At 47.3% G+C, this 19,012-nt stretch overlaps 2 protein-coding genes and 1 long non-coding RNA gene across 9 annotated transcripts; all 3 read right to left on the reverse strand.

The window, feature by feature from the left end:
• Positions 1 to 732: 732 nt before the first annotated feature.
• LOC119346973 (F-box protein AFR-like) lies at positions 733 to 5,721 on the reverse strand (the record flags this gene model as incomplete). Its single annotated transcript, XM_037616020.1, has 3 exons — positions 5,623 to 5,721; positions 1,142 to 2,017; positions 733 to 908 (listed from the first exon to the last, which is right to left on the reverse strand). Coding segments are annotated over exons 1-3 (1,151 nt in total), but the record flags the coding sequence as incomplete, so codon positions are not given.
• Positions 5,722 to 9,625: 3,904 nt separating this feature from the next.
• On the reverse strand, positions 9,626 to 14,508 carry LOC119346975. Of its 7 annotated transcripts, none has more exons than XR_005168045.1 (10): positions 13,951 to 14,506; positions 13,268 to 13,765; positions 12,805 to 12,896; positions 11,931 to 12,029; positions 11,312 to 11,736; positions 10,996 to 11,119; positions 10,378 to 10,446; positions 10,185 to 10,289; positions 9,884 to 10,054; positions 9,626 to 9,789 (listed from the first exon to the last, which is right to left on the reverse strand). XR_005168045.1 is itself a non-coding variant. In XM_037616023.1 (6 exons), exons 2-5 carry the CDS (start codon positions 11,062 to 11,064, stop codon positions 9,944 to 9,946), a joined length of 306 nt encoding a protein of 101 aa, XP_037471920.1. In that variant the 5' UTR covers positions 11,065 to 11,119; positions 11,698 to 11,923; the 3' UTR covers positions 9,626 to 9,789; positions 9,884 to 9,943. The 7 variants fall into 7 exon arrangements, 3 of the variants coding, with proteins under 3 accessions (XP_037471920.1, XP_037471919.1, XP_037471918.1); XR_005168046.1 differs by having other exon boundaries at positions 11,698 to 11,736; positions 13,951 to 14,503; XR_005168047.1 differs by having other exon boundaries at positions 10,386 to 10,446; positions 10,996 to 11,736; positions 13,951 to 14,508.
• A 210-nt stretch (positions 14,509 to 14,718) lies between these two features.
• On the reverse strand, positions 14,719 to 15,497 carry LOC119346972. Its single transcript, XR_005168043.1, has 4 exons — positions 15,397 to 15,497; positions 15,259 to 15,311; positions 15,075 to 15,169; positions 14,719 to 14,997 (listed from the first exon to the last, which is right to left on the reverse strand). It is a non-coding gene; the product is annotated as an uncharacterized LOC119346972 (long non-coding RNA).
• Between the last annotated feature and the right edge of the window lie 3,515 nt (positions 15,498 to 19,012).

A 19,012-nucleotide genomic window follows, 5' to 3' on the forward strand; every position in this document is an offset into this window, starting at 1 on the left:
CATGTTTGTTTGCGGTGCTTGTCGTCCTCGTCTACAATGTTTCTAGATGGACCAGTGTGCTTGCCGTCCTCGTCGTCTACCCATAGCCTTCCCCATGAGCATATCGACGGCTCCCAGTCGTCGCTTAGCATCTTTCAATTTGGTCCAAACATCGCATAGTGCACATGGGGTGGCAATCCTCTTTCAGGTGAACGAGAAACCAACGCCACATATCTATCCTTGGTTTCACGAACTGTTGACAAAGCACACATGCATTCACAGATCACAATGAACCTCCGTTTTTTTGCATTATATCCAAGTGGGAGGTGGATCGAGAGAATAATAGATACTCAACTATATTTATTGTGAACAAAATGCACAGTGCACATGGTCATTGGGGGTGGAGGCCATGTCTTTCCGGGTGAATGAAAAACCCCTTCGACCGCACGGACCGATCAGGCGGGAACCCCCATTATGCACTTCGAGAACCACCAGTCCATGTATAGTAGGAACCCTTTCTTAAGAAACGAGAACCCTTTCCATTTATAGTAGTTCGTGAGCGTATCGACACCCCTTTACATGTAAGAGCAGACAGACCGTCATTTTCGTTTTTTACACACGGTTTGTTCGGAGATGCCTCGTCAACGCCGCCGTGGCCGCGGCTAGCACCGGCTCATCCGCGTTTCCTCGGATGGTGCTGCCCGACTCGCCCGTGCGTCGGCGACGCAGCTGATACCCGGCTTCCACGTTTACCTGCAGGCCTCCCGCTTCTCCGGGGAGTGCTTGCCCGAGGTGAGCGTGGTGGCGCCTTCCAATGGCGGCGAGCGACATCCTTTTTTGTATGTCGGCAAGTGTGCTGGCATGACCGCGGACGTAATGGCGTGGTCGAACTCCCGCCCCTTTTTGTGTGCTGGCATGTGTGCCAGCCGCTAAACAAGGGCACGCGGGCAATAGCTTGCAGAACGACTCAAACTAGGCACTGTTTGCTAAACAATGGCATAGTATGCGTTTCTGCAGCTTACCATTTGTGTTTGGGTCAGGCAGGAATTGGTGAGGCAAGGACTAGAACAGCACGCTCCTGCGTCTTTTTTTGCTTGGCGCACATGCAATGAAGGATCATGTATGCATAGCAATGCGTATCAATCACATGTTGCCTACAGACCACGTAGATCCTGCGCCGGCCGCCGCCGACCTCCTCCAGCTGGCCCGCCACGACGTGCGGCCGCCGCACCTCCTGCGGCACCCCGCCGCCGGCCACCATCTGCCACTCATCCCGCGGCTCGTCGTACCGCTTCAGCCGCCACTCGCCGTACTCGGCCACGATGTACATCCGGCCGCCCGACACGACGCAGGAGCCCGTCCACCCCTCCCGCATCCCGCGCGCCATGTCGGACCACGCATCCGCCGCCGCGTCGTACACCGCGCCCCGCGGCGCGCGCTCGAACGGCCACGCCCACCCCTCCGTCACGTACAGCTTGCCGCCCGCCGCCGCCGCGTCGTACCTCGCCACGGCCGCGCCGCCACGGGGAGCCGCGGGCGACCAGCGACCGGCCTCTGGGTCGAACACCTCCGCCTCTCCGTCCTCGCTGGCCACCACCACGCGCCCGCCCACCTCGCCGGCCGCCATGTAGCCCCTCGCCGTCCTCATGCCGGCCACCTGCCCCCACCCGTTGGTCGCCGCGCTGTAGACGGCCACGCTGCTCACGGCCTTGTCGCCGCCCTCCTCCACGCCGCCGATCACATAGATCTCGCCGCGCGCGGGGAGGCCCACGACGGCGAACGAGCCGGCCGCGGCGCCGCAGGGGACCGGGGGCAGCAGCAGCCAGCGGCGGGAGAAGGGGTCGAGCGCCTGGCACTGAAGGCGGCGCGAGACGGGGTCGAAGGCGAAGGCGAAGAGGAACGGCAGCGAGAGCGAGACCGTCGCCGCCGGCGGGGCCGAGCCCTTGGTCTTGGCGGCGGCCCCCGGCGCGTCGGTGAGGAACCGGTTCCAGTTGGAGGAGACGGTGCGGAACAGGCGGTGGTAGAGAAAGGGAGGGGGCTAAGTGAAAAACTCACGGCGCTGACCAGCCAGGCCACTTGGCATCCACTTGGTGAGTTCTGGTTGGCTGTGGACTAAACTTGCACATCCATGACAAGTTCAGGGATCAAATAATTCACTTTTGCAACTTCAAGGACCAAACCATCATCTGACATGCAAGTTCAGGGACCTGCAGTGCTATTACCTCTTGATAGATATGGTCCATGGGCATGCACACAAGCTCGCTCGTCGTACACACCTTGGTGTATGGCACAGTACGTATTTTTTTACTTCACCGTGGACACGTCATCGCTTTTTTTCATAACAACGGCACATCAGTGAATGTTTTTTTTTGTAAGGATACGGCCATCTTTGCATGGGTCCAACATCACCGTCACTTTTTAAAATTTTCAACCGCATGTCGGGAGCTAATTAACTGGCTTTTTTTCTCGTTCTCTCCCACAATACTATCACTTTGATTCGCCGCGTGCCAAGAAACACCACCAACAATGACAATGACGACGACAACGGTGCTGCCCGGACAGATCCACGCATTGGAAGAGGTGCATATCAAAAGACGTACACCCGACGACCCTTCATGTACGAGGGGTGACACCCCGACCCCCAAACCCCCACCTTTCCTGGACAATTAGAGGCGCTCGACCAACCATGCCATCCACGAGCATACGACACCATCATAGACATGGTCACAACCTTCACCCTGTTGCGCATGCATGGCAGCCTCTGTTCACTGTGCAGATTGCAGTTAATAATCCGGCAGGCCATTAGTAAAAAGGAAGGCCAGACCCGTATTGAACTCGCATGCACTAAAAAAGGCAAAGCCCTACCACCCTTTACAAAGCCCGGTAGAGTAAATGCTGCTTCTTACCAACGGTGCCAGCCACTTCACAGCTTGCTAGACGAAAATAGCAGTTTTTAAAACAGTAGACAGGACACGGCGCCGTGGAACTTTTGACAAATATCCGAAATTAGCCGTTGTCATATGCTTGCCGAAATCAGCTACTGCCGCACACTGCTAACTCATAAAGCGGCGAGGTCACTTGCCCTGAATACACCTGCAAAAGCCAGGTAGTAGGCTTCCATTTTCGGCCACTGACAAGCAAAAGGTCCGTCGAAGCTTTCCTCTATTGCAGTGGCGAAATACAACAAATCATAAAATCACAACCTTATCCACTCAAAAGTTCGGATCTCAAAGCAAACGAATGGTTCTGATAGGCACCATCCGAGCTAGTGTGGGTAGCAAATCCATTCTCTCTCTCTCTCTCTCTCTATATATATATATATATATATCCAATTAGATGTAAGTTAGCATGAACTATTATTATTGACATCACCCAAAGGTGAATACGTTGGGAGGCGAAATTATAAGCCCCTATCTTTCTCAGTGTCCGATTAAAACTCCATAACCATAAGTATTGCATGAGTGTTAGCAATTGTAGAAGACTATATGATAGTTGAGTATGTGGAGTTTGCCAAATCAAAGCTCTAACATAGACCCTTCCAGAAAATAGGATGAATTGTAATTGTTTGATGACTAAGAATGAAGTTTGCTAGTTTTCAAGAAAGTTTATGGTCTATGCTTTAACATGTGAATAGCTTTTTACTTGATCTTGAGAAGTTTTATGAGATGAACTACTGTTATGACATATAATCATGCTAGAAAAGGTGATTGAAATTATCATTGATCAAACTTGTGCACCTGCTAGCATTCACACTTCATAAATTCTTTCTTTCATCATTTACCTACTCGAGGACGAGCAGGAATTAAGCTTGGGGATGCTGATACGTCACCAACGTATCTATAATTTATGAAGCATTCATGCTATTTTATTATCTATTTTGAATGTTTATGGGCTTTATTATACACTTTTATATTATTTTTGGGACTAACCTATTAACCGGAGGCCCAACCCATATTGTTGTTTTATTGCCTGTTTCAATATTTCAAAGAAAAGGAATATCAAACGGAGTCTAAACGGAATGAAACCTTCGGTAGCGTTATTTTTGGAACGGATATAATCCAGGAGACTTGGAGTTGAAGTAAAGGAAGCTTCAAGGTGGCCATGAGGGTGGGGGCGCGCCCACCCCCTAGGCGCGCCCCCCTGTCTCGTGGGACCCTCAAGGCTCCCCCGACCGACTTCTTTCGCCTATATATTCCCATATACCCTAAAACCATCGAAGAACAAGATAGATCGGGAGTTCCACCGCCGCAAGCCTCTGTAGCCACCAAAAACCTCTCGGGAGCCCGTTCCGGCACCCTGCCAGAGGGGGGATCCCTCACCAGTGGCCATCTTCATCATCCCGACGCTATCCATGATGAGGAGGGAGTAGTTCACCCTCGGGGCTGAGGGTATGTACCAGTAGCTATGTGTTTGATCTCTCTCTCTCGTGTTCTCTCTATGGCACGATCTTGATGTATCGCGAGCTTTGCTATTATAGTTGGATCTTATGATGTTTCTCCCCCTCTACTCTCTTGTAATGGATTGAGTTTTCCCTTTGAAGTTATCTTATCGGATTGAGTCTTTAAGTATTTGAGAACACTTGATGTATGTCTTGCCGTGCTTATCTGTGGTGACAATGGGATAGCATGTGATCCACTTGATGTATGTTTTGGTGATCAACTTGCGGGTTCCGCCCATGAACCTTTGCATAGGGGTTGGCACACGTTTTTGTCTTGACTCTCTGGTAGAAACTTTGGGCACTCTTTGAAGTACTTTGTGTTGGTTGAATAGATGAATCTGAGATTGTGTGATGCATATCGTATAATCATGCCCACGGATACTTGAGGTGACAATGGAGTATCTAGGTGACATTAGGGTTTTGGTTGATTTGTGTCTTAAGGTGTTATTCTAGTATGAACTCTATGATAGATTGAAAGGAAAGAATAGCTTCGTGTTATTTTACTACGGACTCTTGAATAGATAGAACAGAAAGGATAACTTTGAGGTGGTTTCGTACCCTACCATAATCTCTTTGTTTGTTCTCCGCTATTAGTGGCTTTGGAGTGACTCTTTGTTGCATGTTGAGGGATAGTTATATGATCCAATTATGTTATTATTGTTGAGAGAACTTGCACTAGTGAAAGTATGAACCCTATGCCTTGTTTCCTACCATTGCAATACCATTTACCTTTTATCATTAGTTACCTTGCTGTTTTTATATTTTCAGATTGCAAATACTTATTTCTACCATCCATATTGCACTTGTATCACCATCTCTTCGCCGAACTAGTGCACCTATACAATTTACAATTGTATTGGGTGTGTTGGGGACACAAGAGACTTTTTGTTATTTGGTTGCAAGGTTGTTTGAGAGAGACCATCTTCATCCTACGCCTCCCATGGATTGATAAACCTTAGGTCATCCACTTGAGGGAATTTTGCTACTGTCCTACAAACCTGTGCACTTGCAGGCCCAACAACGTCTACAAGAAGAAGGTTGTGTAGTAGACATCAGTGGTGCGGCTGGAGGTTGTAGAAGTCGAGGAAGGCCCAGAAGAAGCCGCTCGCCGGCAGGCCAAGGCCATGTAGGCAGTGTGAGCGGAAGATGACCCGCTCGCCCTCCTCCGGCGCCGGCGAGATCTCCCGCTCCGGCGTGAGGCGGACCCTCACATAGTCCTCGCTGGGCAGCCGCCGCGTCTTGCGGAGGAAATCAATGTGATCCTCGTGGATGTTGGAGCCGTCCCAGGCTCCTGCACGCGCCATGAAGGCGAGAGGCTGACAGAGAAGGCGCGGCGATGGTGAATGCGCGACCCCGCAACAGCGAAGCTGCGACGCAACAAGGTGGCCGGAGAAGCGGCGTGGCGGCGAACAGCAGCGGCGACAAAGAAGGAGACGAAGAAATTGGCGGAGTCGGAGGTGAGCGCGCGTGCGTCTGCCGCTCCCCCACCTCCCCCTACTTATAGGAGCGGTGCGATGAAGCCGAGGGGGTGGGACATGGGGGACGTGGGATTAACTACGCCTGCTCCCCCACGACCCGCGATTATTACGCCTTAAAGGCGTGCGGTAACTGCCGATGGAATGCCAAACGCCCGCCTCGGTCGTAGAGGATCCGCGCGTGGGCTGAGGCATGGTAGTGGTGGGCCCCAGCCTGTAGAGACATCCCGTCACGCGCGTGGGCCGGCAGGCTAGTCCAGCTGAAGGGTGCCACGTGGCGCGCGGACAGCGGGCGGCCGGCCCGCCGCCTGGCGCACGCGCCAGCTGGTTCTCGCCTTCAGACTCCGAAATCTTTCCAGATAGCGCGACTAATCGAGGCCAGCTCCTAGCTGTCGGCTCTTCAAGATAGGAATCTGCTCAGGCTTCTCGTCCCCCTTTCAGCCGCAAAGCCCGACCAGCTTCGGGGACTACTTTCGGAGTAAATGACTACGGGTAGCCTAACCGGCTCCCCCTGGCTCTTCAAAAAATATCGGGCCGACTGAGCCCTCAAATAACCAAGATGTAGGGACGCCTTCCCCTGGCCAGCTGCCCCACCGGCCGTCTGCCGGAAGGCGGCAAGGATCCAAGATCTCTCTCGAAGATGGCCGACTCCTAGCAGCCGGCCACCAGAGTGACCGACTCCTAGCAGGCGGCCTGGCTCACACCCTCAAAGTTTGCACCCACATAACGGCGATAAGACGAGGCATGGCTACAGTGAAGCCTGCCACCCCTGAATCCCGGAGCAAGCACGGCCACAGTACGCCGTACGGGGTGGCCACTCCCCGTCCGGCGCGGCACTGTCGCCATGCTGACCATGGCATCACCCACGACAGGCTGTCAGTACGGCCCGCAGGCGGCGGGCCCCTCCTGCCAGATAGATACCAGAAGGCAGCACAAGCTTGACCAGTCGGCCAGAGGGGAGGGTGGCTCCCAGCAGTCGGCCTGCCCCCACCCTGGAAGTTTGTGCACCATTAAGCAGATAAGATGGGGTGAGGCTACATTGAAAGCCCGCAAGGCGGCGGCACTGTAGCCATGCTTACCCCGACAAAGCCATCGTCACCAAGAGCAAGGCTATAGTAACCAGCAGCCGATAAGACCCCCAAGCGGTGGGCCCATCATGTCGGCCAAGAGGCCGGTAGCCGGCGGGACCCACCAGTCGGCGGGCCCTAGTGGCCGGCGGAGAAGCCGACGACTACAGACACCGACGGCCTGGACCCACATCTAGCCAGATTACCATTGTACCCCTGGGGGTAGGCCTATATAAACCCCCAGGGCACCCATGCAAAGGGTTGATCTCATAGAGTTTTAGACACCACATAGAGAGAAGAGGAGAGCTAGCCTTGCCCTTCTTCTTCCTCTAGCCAAACAGCTCAAGGAGCCTCTTGTAGCTACTTGTTTTGATCTAGTGATCATGCGGAGACCCCGCAGAGTAGGACTAGGGGTGTTATCTCCTAGGAGAGCCCCGAACCTGGGTAAGATTTGCCGGCGTGCATGTCTTCGCCTTATCCCGTTTCCAGGCACCGACGATGTCTTACTGGCTCCCACAATGATAAGCCACCCGTTGGTATATGTCGCACCTACCACCCGACAGGCACCTATGTAGGAGTAAATGCTAGGATAAACTCTCGTGATGTAACTGTGCTTGGAAGTGGATGAGCCATCCATGAGCCATCAAGTAGAAGTTGATCGCCGGATCGCCCATTAGTGTTGGCCTGCTTTTCTGAATTGTATGTGCCATTATGCAGATATGTGTACATTGTGATGTAGTGTTGAGAGATCCATCAGAGTGCTGTTGTTTTACAGATGCTCAGTTATTGAGTTATAGTGATCAATTTGTGCATTTTTATTTCCAAAATCCTAAGTGATGATAAATACAGTATGTACTAGTACAGATGTTCTAAGCAGCAGATATCTCGAGTGATGGATGAATTGATGGTTAAAATGTCCTGCTAGCTGGTGCAGATTTCATGAGTACTTATAAGTTTAATACTGGTTTTGCTAAAGCACATCTAGATGTGACATTAGTATTGCACATCTAAGTCCCATGTCCTTCATCTTACCTAAGATTCGTGTGGCTATTTTTCTGTCGCTTTTCCTTTTTCCTCTTTATGTTTGTGTGAGTCACTTAGATGTGCAATAACTAGGGCACATCTAGATGTGCCCTAGACATACCTTGGTTTTGCTAAAGCACATCTAGATGTGCCCTGAACATACCCTGGTTTTGCTAAAGCACATCTAGATGTGACATAAGTATTGCACATCTAAGTCCCATGTCATTGCTCTTACCTGAGATTCATGTGGCTATTTTCCTATCTCTTTTCCCTTTTCCTTTTTATGTTTGTGCGAGTCACTTAGATGTGCAATAACTAGGGCACATCTAGATGTGCCCTAGACATACCCATTTAATGATGGTATCATGTATTTTCTTTTAAGTTAGCTACACATGGTGCTATGGTACTTGTCGGATCTTCGACACATCAAACTATGGAAGAAGACTTGCAGGGAGAATGTACCAAATTCAAGAGCTTAGTTCCTTTTTGTTCAGTCATGTCCGTAGATAGAGCCAATATGGCTGCCCATGTGTGTCTACTTGAAGCCTCGGTCTCATTCACGAATGACCAGAAGTTCATAACACAATCCTCTGAAAAGTAAGTTCCAAGATAAAAACAACAAATATTGAAGTGGCACGGAAGAAGGCATCCTTTTCCCTAACCGTTCCTCTCCAAACCTTAAGAGAGGTCATTCATAGACGCACCGTGCTACCACCTCTTCTCCGACAACAGTTCGCGGCCCCCTTTTCCTCTGTGGGCTTTGTCAACGTGGGAGTGCAGAGAGTTCCGTATCTACTGCATGAAGGTGCAGCTTTCCCTGATTTGAGGCTTTTAAGTAGGTTTTTGTTGTGCGTCACTTTGGCCCTTCCGATGGTGGTGGTGCTCAATAAAGTCCCCTTTGGTGGCACCTCGTTGGTGGTGGTGGTGGCGCCAGTTCGACGAATAAGGTTCACTCAAGTCTCCCCAACTTGACGGTACCTTTTTGCGGCTGTGGCAATGGCTCGAGGGCGTATTTTCTCCTCGGCTATTCTGACACGGTGGCTGCTTCCCTTTGAAGTTTGGTCCTCTGGCTTCGTTTCCTTCACGTCGATGCAGCCTCCGGCACTGGTGTGAGGCCTGTGATAAATAGTAGAGGTTTGGTTGCAGCTCTTCCAGTGGGAAGGTTACTTGCTTAGGGTGTTGGTCTTGTAGAATCATGTCCTTAATGACTTCCATCCATGAGTAACAATGGCAGGCTGGCTCTGGCAATAGAGCGACATGCGACGGTGCATCATCGGCTCGTTCGATAGGATGATGAAGGCGATAGACCCCAAGAACTTCAATTTTTTTATATATTTCGGCATTGTTTGTGTTACAAGTTGGTTAATAGATTTGAGTGTCCAAAAAAAGTGGTGAGTGGTAGTATTTTTATTTTGCTTTATGAGACGAGCCAAAGTATTTTAACTGTGGTCCTCGAGTGCTACTAATTATTTTGTGGTTGAACTTTTCTGCATCGTTCTCTTAGATTTTAGCAAAATAAATTTTGAGAAAGTAAAAAATCTTTCTGATTGAGGTTCCAACTATCCTCTTCAAATCGGTCTTTAGTTATTGTTTTCACATTCCTCTCCATTTCTCGGTTTGATTGTAATTTTGTGTATGTAATATTGACCGATAATATTCTGAATTAATGAGACAAGATAATCTCTATTCTCTCTAAGTTGGGAAATATCGTTCCTCTGGTAAATCACAATAATATCGCCTTGGTCCCCCTCTACTTATGATCTGCAACGCAATTGGGCTTCGCTGTTAAGCCAAGTCATCTTCTTTCCTGCGTAGAATAGAGATTGCTACAATTTAGAGATAATATTCTGAATTAATGAGACAAGACAATCTCTACAATTGCTTGGTAGACATGTACTTACCACACATGACGTATGTAGAAACTAAAGCTAAGAGTGGAGAAGAATCGCATGGGACTAGAGCTAGCAGCCACACAACATTGTAACTAGCGGTTGGGGCGCCACCGGGTGGCGCCGCTTAAGAGGAAGTTGGGTGGTCCCAGGTGGGAGGCGCCCCTTCGGCTGCTTTTCTTTCTGCCACACATGCATGTACAAATGAGAACCTTGTTAATCAATGACCATAAAGCAAGCCAAATCCCTTGAGGGTACTAAGAGTACGGAGCAAATAGGAAAAGGCTGATCCAGTCTAAATCTGTCATGTTACCTTACTGTACTCCTATGACAGCAGCTACAACAAAAGATTGAAAATTGCCTCTCTGAGCTGCTCTGATTTTGGTGTTGCTTCTGACTGCACCTTCATCAGCTCCTCCTACAAATACCAAAACAAAGGATTGAGGAGAATGCATCACGAAACTGCATAACAAAACTGTACCACATTAGTCAAATATATCACAAACCTCTGCACCTTTAAGAACACTTTTAGTCTTTTGAATCCTAACCGTTTGCTCGCCGTTTGTCTTTTGAAGCTAATAAAAAAATAATAACGTTATCAACTTGAAGACAGTATTCACCTAATGGAAAAGGTGGATTCAAGGGATATATACCCTTGATTCCACTTCCACCAAAAGTCTTCCAGGACAGCAGGATATGAGCCTTATCCCATTTTTGTTTCACAACATAACGGTTTAATAGGGAATGAGGCTCAGCTCTCCCTAAAATTAAGGAGATGATAATACGCTAAAACATTCCAGATTCTTCTTTATTTACTTTGTAGAATTTACCCAAAAGAAGTGTGCTGTAGCAAAGTTTTATATAGCATTGGAATCACATACAGAAAAGAAAATAGCAGCATGAACCATCGTTAACCCACTATGAGTCTGTGACAAAGTATCGATCTCCTTTTTATCAAATATAACAAATTTATCATGTAATAAATGCAGAAACGGCAACAATGACCACTTAATCAGTGACAACACCACAAGAGTTTATCAAAGGATTGAGCAAATACGAGCTTGTCCAAGAAGAAAAATAAAGATGCACATTAGCACAACAGACAACCACAGTCGCATACTTACTCTATCCGGCTTAGCATTCAGCTCTTGCACGTTCTTCTCTGCATCAGTGGCTCTAGCCTTCATGGTCATCTTTTTGCTATTTTGTGCTTATATGTCCTTCTTGAAGTAATCCAAATCATTAGAGCTGAAAGCAGATTGGGAGCCAAATGAGTTCACACTACTTGATGGACTAAACATCTAGAAAGAAGCATTTCATCCACATCTAAAACTTAAGACAGATCTACTGACCAACGCAATAGCTTCTTGTCTAACCAAAGAGAAAATATACAAGGGTAGCAGATCATTGAAATTATATTGATGTTAACAGGCCAGAAACCTTCTATCTTCTCAAGAGAAAGAAAGCTAAAATCTTCAGGCAGGGCATACTTTCATTCTTTTAACAATATATCGGTCGTTCCTGTAAAAAGCAAGCACATGGCCAATTAAATCTGTAGTATCATCATTCAATTCATGTTTCCCGGAAACAAATAACAAAGAAAAAATAAGATTACTTGCAATGTAGGAGGTAATCCTTCCATTTTAATGGAAAATGCAAAACAGTACGTGATACTGAAATAGTATGTTCTGCAACTACCGATTTTCTCAAAAGAGAGTAAATTATTAAACCAATTCCCAATTCTGAAAACAATGAAACATAACCAGGGTAATGTTGAAGATGCATGTGCTAACAAGCATGCATTCTTGACTAACAATGAGACTTACAGTTGGCACAACACTCGACCAGTTGAGGCTCAGATAGAACTGCAATCAAGATGCAGAGGGGGGGGTAGTCAGAATTCTGAATCTATCTATTTGAGGAAGGAAGAAACTCAGGGTACAACCAACTCTATGTCGTTTATACTGAAACAACACATGAAGGAATATATTCTCCTCAATCATAAATTTATCTAAGGAAAAGAAGGAGAAAGTCAATTTTTATTTAAAAGAAAAGAGACCTCTGTCATGGATATAGTCTATGAAACATTGGACATTTGAAGATCTTGGTCATGGCGTTCCACATCCACTTTGGAACCCCGCCAGCAGGAGGACACTGCCTGCAACAAGCGGACCCATTTGTTGTAATATGCTAGTGAAAAATAAAAGAAATAAGAGGCACAGTCAGTTGCACGAACAACTAATCAGAAAGTGACATAAAGAGTGTAAAACAAGTGTTGAATATCTGCAGGAGGGTCATTTCATTGGTTCAGCTGCGCCTATCGCCCTCTAATTATTTAGTGGACCTTTCTCATTTTTTCATACGGTCATGCTTTTTTAGAAGTAAGAACAATACAAGCTATTTGCTGCTGACCAATTCTTTAGCTCACATGGATCATGTTTGGCTGATAAGAAGAGAGATCACACTTCTGACCATTTCTTTAGATAACACCTATTTTGATCAGTATGTTTATTTCTCTGCTCCTATCCATGTATACTATAGACTTGCAGTTCCTAGCTTCAAGCTCTGTTGTCGTATCAATTTACTCAGTTTGTTACTCCAATTCATAATAGTTTGTCTACAACTCGTGTACCCTTAACACACGCCTTGTTATATATTCATTTCCCAGTTTTTCCCAAGAAGCCTATTATTAGTAAGAATTAATGGTCAGAATATTCAGTGCATAATTTTTAGAAAATAGTAAGAATCTCACATAAGAGAACTTGCGCGAAATAAATAACGGGTGTGCCTCTCAAGGCGACACAAATACTATTTGTTTTTCTTATTTAACATTCAACCAAGAGCATAAAAAAAGCATAGTTTCTTTTTACCAAATAAAAGAAGCATAGTTATAGGCATCCTATGAGATCATCTTCAAACGTGGAGGCACTCACCCTTGGTACTGACCATTGTAGCGGCCATGCTTATACCCAGAGCATACTAAAGCTAAAATAGTAGTTGAGGGCATGAGAAATTATAAGCACTTCTGCACAACAAAAAGGAAACTACACGTCAGGAATATACACGCATACATATGGTATGGCGAAGAACAATCGAAAACCCTGAAGCACTGCAATATGTTCCGTGTATGGCAGAAGAACAAATGAAAATCCCGATGACATGGTACAAAAACATGATGAAACAAATCTCAAATTGGTAAACCAATAAGTTCTCAAGAAAGATAACCTGGAGAGCAAATCACAAGCACATCAAAACAAAAAGAAAAATTGTTTCTTAAAAGGATATCATACTATTTAGTATTTACAATACCTATGACCAGATCCCTAGTAACAAAGTTGAATAATTTTAGCCCTTTCAGCCCTAGTTGATGCAGCAAAAGATGCATAAAATAATAACCTTTACAACAGGTTTGTCTGGGACTGGACAGAGACGGGTTGGAGCAGTGTGTCGTCTACGGTGAAGTGAGAGGCTGCAGCAGAGGGCTTCACATCGAAGTGACGGGTTGGAGCAGAGTGTCGTTGACGGTGAAGTGAGAGGCTGCAGCAGAGTGCTTCACGGCTAGGCGACGGGTTAAAGCAAAACAAGCACGCAAAGATGCGTCTGAACAATATAATTTTAAGCATGAATCTGCAACTAAAGCCCCAAATGGAAGAACAATATTTTGGATAAATGACGAGCTACACATGAGAATAACATAATCTAATGAGTGTAAATAAAAAAATTCTTGCATGAACAAAAATGTACATATAGACACAGCCCAGCTTCCACACATGAACAAAAATCAACACTTGAACACATCCCAGCATGAACAAAAATCTACAAAGAGAGATGAGAGAGAGCAAAATCAGATCACTTCTTCCATGTGAGCATCCAACCTTTCCATTGGAGCAGTTCCTGCAAAATCAAATAACAACACACTATGAGAAAACAAATCTAAATCCCAATCTGCCTCTCCTTGAACAGCAAGGAAAATCATCAGGGTTTGTTGTTCCACTCAGTCCCAGATCGAGAGAGAGAGAGAGAGAGAGAGAGAGAGAAAGAGCAGAGCAGAGCAGAGATGAAGGAGAGACTGGCCTCACCGACGTCCGTGGTGGTGAGGACGAGCTTTAGAGGACTGCTCGATGCCGACGATGCTGGCGAGGCTCTTGCTGCACCGCATTCTCCTGTAGTTGGGCTCCTCCTCCGGTGGCCCTTTGCAGCAAATCCCCATGGTGACGTCCTCCGGCCACCGTCGTCTAGGTAGAGCTCCTCCTCCAGCGGCTTCTTCGCCGCGAGTCGTTGAGGAGAGAGGGAGACAGTGCACGGGGTCGACGGCTGCGCGCTCCCTTGCCATCCACTCCCACGCCCCGGTCTCTGGACCCCTCGACGCCGTCTGCGCCGCCGCGGTCAACGAGAAGTCCATCACCATCAGCGGGCGCCTCTTCTTCCCCATCCCTTCCATCTCGAATCTTGGGGAAGAGGAGTTAGGAGGTCCAGGAGGAGATAGCTAAGCTCTTTGGGGAGCTGGAGAGCATGGATGGTGGAGGCGGTTGTGGTGGCGGCAGCAACCCTAGCCGCCAGCCGGATGTGGAAACGAGAGGCGAGAAAGAAGAGGGGTAGGAGAAAAAGAAAAAAAATCAGCCCAGTCCCTTATGCCCACGTGGACATCGCGAGAGGGCGCTCCTTAGGCGACTGTTAATGGGTTGTAATTATGTTGACAATATAAGATACTAGATAGGGGCGCGGCTTGCCGCGCCTTGCCCGCCGAACGACGGGGCAAACAACAGCACACAGAGATGTTAATGGAGGTGATCCTAACATGCTGAAAAGATAGATTATGATGTTCATTGTTCAGGGGCAATAAAGCGTGAATGTAAACTGCCTTCGTTCGACGTAGATAGATATATGATATGATCATAATATGTCCATTACATGACAGGAAGACGTGAGAAGGTACAAAAGCATGTAATTTGCATCTAAGTGGAGTAGCATAACAGAGGGTTCCATGCATTTTTACATAGTTCCATGCAGCTGCGAGATCAAGCTGCGTGTATGACAAAAGCGACGGGTCCTGAATCTGGCAAGGTTCAATGCAACGTAGACTCGGAGAATGACTTATTCCATCGTGTTGCTGTGATGATGGGAGTCTGAAAAAACATATGAAATTTTGAACAATAATGTGTGATGTCGTCTGAGACGGGTCTAGGAGATGATGTATGCCTACCTGCAATGGCGTGTGGGCTGCTCTATTTTCCAGGGAATAGTGTTCGGCGTGCGGTTCTCATCTTCTTGTTACTTTTAGAAGGTAGACGATCGATGCTGACAATGAGTAATTGTGTAGTTAGGACACATAAGCCACAGCTGGGTTGTATGTGAAGACAATGATAAGAAAATGGAACGGAGAGCACCTATTAGTATTTGTTGTGACCGGGGTTGATGCACTTTCTTCTTCACTGGTATCCTGGGGGCAAGCAACTAATAAGAGAAACGAGCATGAAGTATGTGCTACCACATGATAATGAAGATACCTTGCCGTGCGGTTTTACCTCGGACAGCATGATTTGGTAACTGGCCCGTGGAGTATTCTTGTGCGTAGAAGATAGCACATGAGCTTCTTGTTTAGGCTTAGGTCAGCGAAGAGAGTTGGTTACGCAGGGTGTTGGCCTGATCGTAGAGCGCCAACGACCAGAACTCCTCAGCCTGAAGTTTTCTTTTGCATTTTTTCAGCTCCGCAAAATTTGCATCATCTATCGTGACTATACCTGTTTTCTGAAGGTATCCAAGGGCGGAAACACACGTAGATTCAATGGATGGTCCATGAAATTCCTTTGTTGTGCTTGACAGGCTTTTGTTGTGCGGGGGCAGGTCAATAGAGACAGAGATGCCCACATCATCACTGCCTATGTCGGTGAAAGTGAATGGATGGATTGTGCCACCAATTCTCTCAATTGCTTGTTCAAGAATGAACTGCTTGCTGATGGTGACACAGATAGGTGATTGCTTTGATTTAACAAAAGGTAGAATGTAAATGTCAGCATGCAATGGGTTATGAAATCTATGAATGAAGAGGAGAATGAGATGACAACAGCTTGGAACTAACCGGAGGAAAGCCCTTGACCAACAGCTCATCATTTGTGGGCAGCTTGACGGGTGAGGTTGTCAATGCAGAGGGGGGTTCATCCATGGCGGCGGCTGGACTGGAAGAAGAGGGTCGTGGGAGTGAGAGGGGAACATATCTGAAAATACAGTATGCAAAGAGAGGTGGTATATAGTTAACCTAGCTGGTTGGGCCCCTTTTGATGGGCCGCCCCATCGTCCTTGTGGCTTGTGGGTTGCATGTGCACTGGGCTAGGTGCCTTTAGTGGCCTGTAAAATAATTGATGCTATATGTTGTTAGTCAAAAAAATGGAAATGTTGATAAGGTAAATTAGATGGGAATATAAGCGGCCAACCAGTGTCAATGCGCACGATTAAACAGAAGCAGTTCCTCACATCACAGATGGCATAGCATTGATGCAAAGCATACAACAGAGCATGTTCAAACTAAGGATTGCATAGCCCAGAATAGCACAACGATGAATATAATTTACATAGTTAAGTTCGATAGGCTTGGAGTTAATGGAGTACATCCCTGGTACATACCATATAATTTACATAAAGTTCAGTGGGCTGGGGTAGGCATAATAGAGTAGAGTAGTGCAGCACATGCCACATAGGTTACATAGATAATAAGTTCAGTAGGGAATTACATAGGAGAGCAACGGTCGTAGTGCAGATGTAAGATGCAGAGACCACGCAGTGGAAGATAGTAAGTTGATACCACCAAGCGATCCTCAAGAGGATTGCGTTGGCAAGTTGGCGATGTTGTGTCAGAAGTGCTCCTCGGGCAAAGTGTCGAAGTTTGCAGAGCAATTACCTTCACTGTGAAAGATCTCCTCATCATCCAGCCAGCTTCTCATGTAGGGTGGATTCTCTGGTGGCACGGGTTCGGGGTCCACTGAACAGTTGTCTTCCTCATCAGTAAAGCCTGGCTTTGGGTCATATGGATATGTCCCAATGGACTGCAGGTACTCAACAGCAAGGATGGTGTTCTGCTCAAGGTACTCACATTTGTGTTGAGCACCCTGGAGAGTCGCATTGAGCTCAATGTCTGCCTGCGTTGATCCAGGGGACATGCCCTCATCAATCAGACGCTGAAGTTGGATGGTTGCTGAAAATCCAGTATCCAATGAGTTATCCCAGCCTTTGCTGAGTTTTTTATTATCACTTGTTTCTCACCAAGCTGCTTCAGTAGTGTTTGATTGACATTTTTGATGGATTCAATGGCAACATCTTTTTTAGACACCTTCTCCATCATGTCTTTGTTTGTCTTCATAATGGAGTCAAGAGTGTTGCTCTTCTCTTCCATTTGCTGCGCCAGAGATGTATTGATCTTTTTCAGTATTTCGATATTGCGGTCCTTTTCTTTCAGACGCTCACGTAGTGACTCATTGTTAAGCCTAGCAGACTGAAGTTTGCTATAGTTATAATCACCTGGGACCACACTGTGTTCCTGCTCCATGAATTCCATGGCTTTACGCGCAACGTGATTCTGTGCTTCTTCCAGATCAGTGAAAGCAGAGGTTGAAATATATGTCTGACTAACAGGACGCTCCAGTTCACTGGCAATTGGATGAAAGGCGACAGTGACTTCAAGGCACCCGCGATGAACTGCACGTGCAGAGTAGGCGGCTGTTGGAAGGCCGACCTTGTCAAACATAGTGTAACACCCTCGATGCGGCTATAGCTCCCACGTGTCGAGGCACGACTTAGAGGCATAACCGCATTGAAAGCAATGTCGCAAGTCAGGCAATCATTACAACATCCCATGTAATATATATAATAAAAGGGGAGGATAACATAGTTGGCTTACATTCGCCACGTCACTTCAGAGTACATAAATAACATCCATCAAACAAACACTCATGGCCCGACTACGGCGCCAAAATAGAAAAGACCCCCAACGTGCGACAAGGTCCTGAATCGATAACCCCAACTAGGCACCACTACTGATCATCTGGAAAGGACACGTAGTAACGCTGAGAGTCCTCGTCGAACTCCCACCTGAGCTCGTAATCGTCAACTGGAGCAGTATCACCTGGACCTGCATCTGGAGTTGTAGTATCTGTGAGCCACAGGGACTCAGCAATCTCACACCCACGCGATCAAAACTATTTAAGCTCATAGGAATGGATAAGGCAATATATATGTGGAGCTGCAGCAAGCGACTAGCATATGTGGTGGCTAACTTATACGCAAAAGAGAGCGAGAAGAGAAGGCGAAGCACGAGCAAGAAGCTAAAGGAACATCCTGCGCAAGCATAACTCCAACACCGTGTCCACTTCCTGGACTCCGCCGAGAAGGGGCCATCACGGTAACACACACGGTTGATTCATTTTAATTAAGTTTAATTCAAGTCATCTACAACCGGACATTAACAAATTCCCATCTGCCCATAACCGCGGGCACGGCTTTCGAAAGATCAATCCCTGCAGGGGGGTCCCAACTTAGCCCATAACAAGCTCTCACGGTCAACGAAGGAATAGACCTCCACCCAAGACACACCGATCAGACTCGGTATCTCGGTACAACAAGATGATTCGACAGGTTAAAACAAGTCCAGCAACACCGCCCGAATGTGCCGACAAATCCCGATAGGAGCTGCACATATCTCTTTCTCAGGGCACACTCAGATGAGCAATCCGTACAACTAAAACCAAACCTCGAGTTTCCCCGAGGGGGCGCTGCACAGGGCTCTAGTTCGGACCAACACTCAGATGAGCACTGGCCCGTGGGGGGCTAAAATAAAGATGACCTTCGGGCTCCGGAAACCCAAGGGAAAAAGAGGCTAGGTGGCAAATGGTAAAACCAATGTTGGGCATTGCTGGAAAAGCTTTAATCAAGGCGAACTATCAAGGGGTTCCCATTATAGCCCAACCGCGTAAGGGACGCACAATCCGGGAACATAACACCGATATGACGGAAACTAGGGCGGCAAGAGTGGAACAAAACACTAGGCGAGAGGCCGAGCCTTCCACCCTTTACCAAGTATATAGATGCATTAAGATAACATAGCAATATAATGATATCCCAACAAGTAAATAGATGTTCCAACAAGGAACG

This window comes from Triticum dicoccoides, unplaced genomic scaffold (genome assembly GCF_002162155.2).
Source record: "Triticum dicoccoides isolate Atlit2015 ecotype Zavitan unplaced genomic scaffold, WEW_v2.0 scaffold56440, whole genome shotgun sequence".
NCBI lineage: Eukaryota > Viridiplantae > Streptophyta > Magnoliopsida > Poales > Poaceae > Triticum > Triticum dicoccoides.

Excerpts from the sequence above, each read along its gene's own strand:
- LOC119346975 (XM_037616023.1), bottom strand. The coding sequence starts at position 11,064 with ATGACCATGAAGGCTAGAGCCACTGATGCAGAGAAGAACGTGCAAGAG. Across the intron at positions 10,447-10,995 it reads TGAATGCTAAGCCGGATAGA|CTTCAAAAGACAAACGGCGA; the intron begins GTAAGTATGCGA and ends TTTTTTTATTAG. Across the intron at positions 10,290-10,377 it reads GTGTTCTTAAAGGTGCAGAG|GAGGAGCTGATGAAGGTGCA; the intron begins GTTTGTGATATA and ends TGGTATTTGTAG.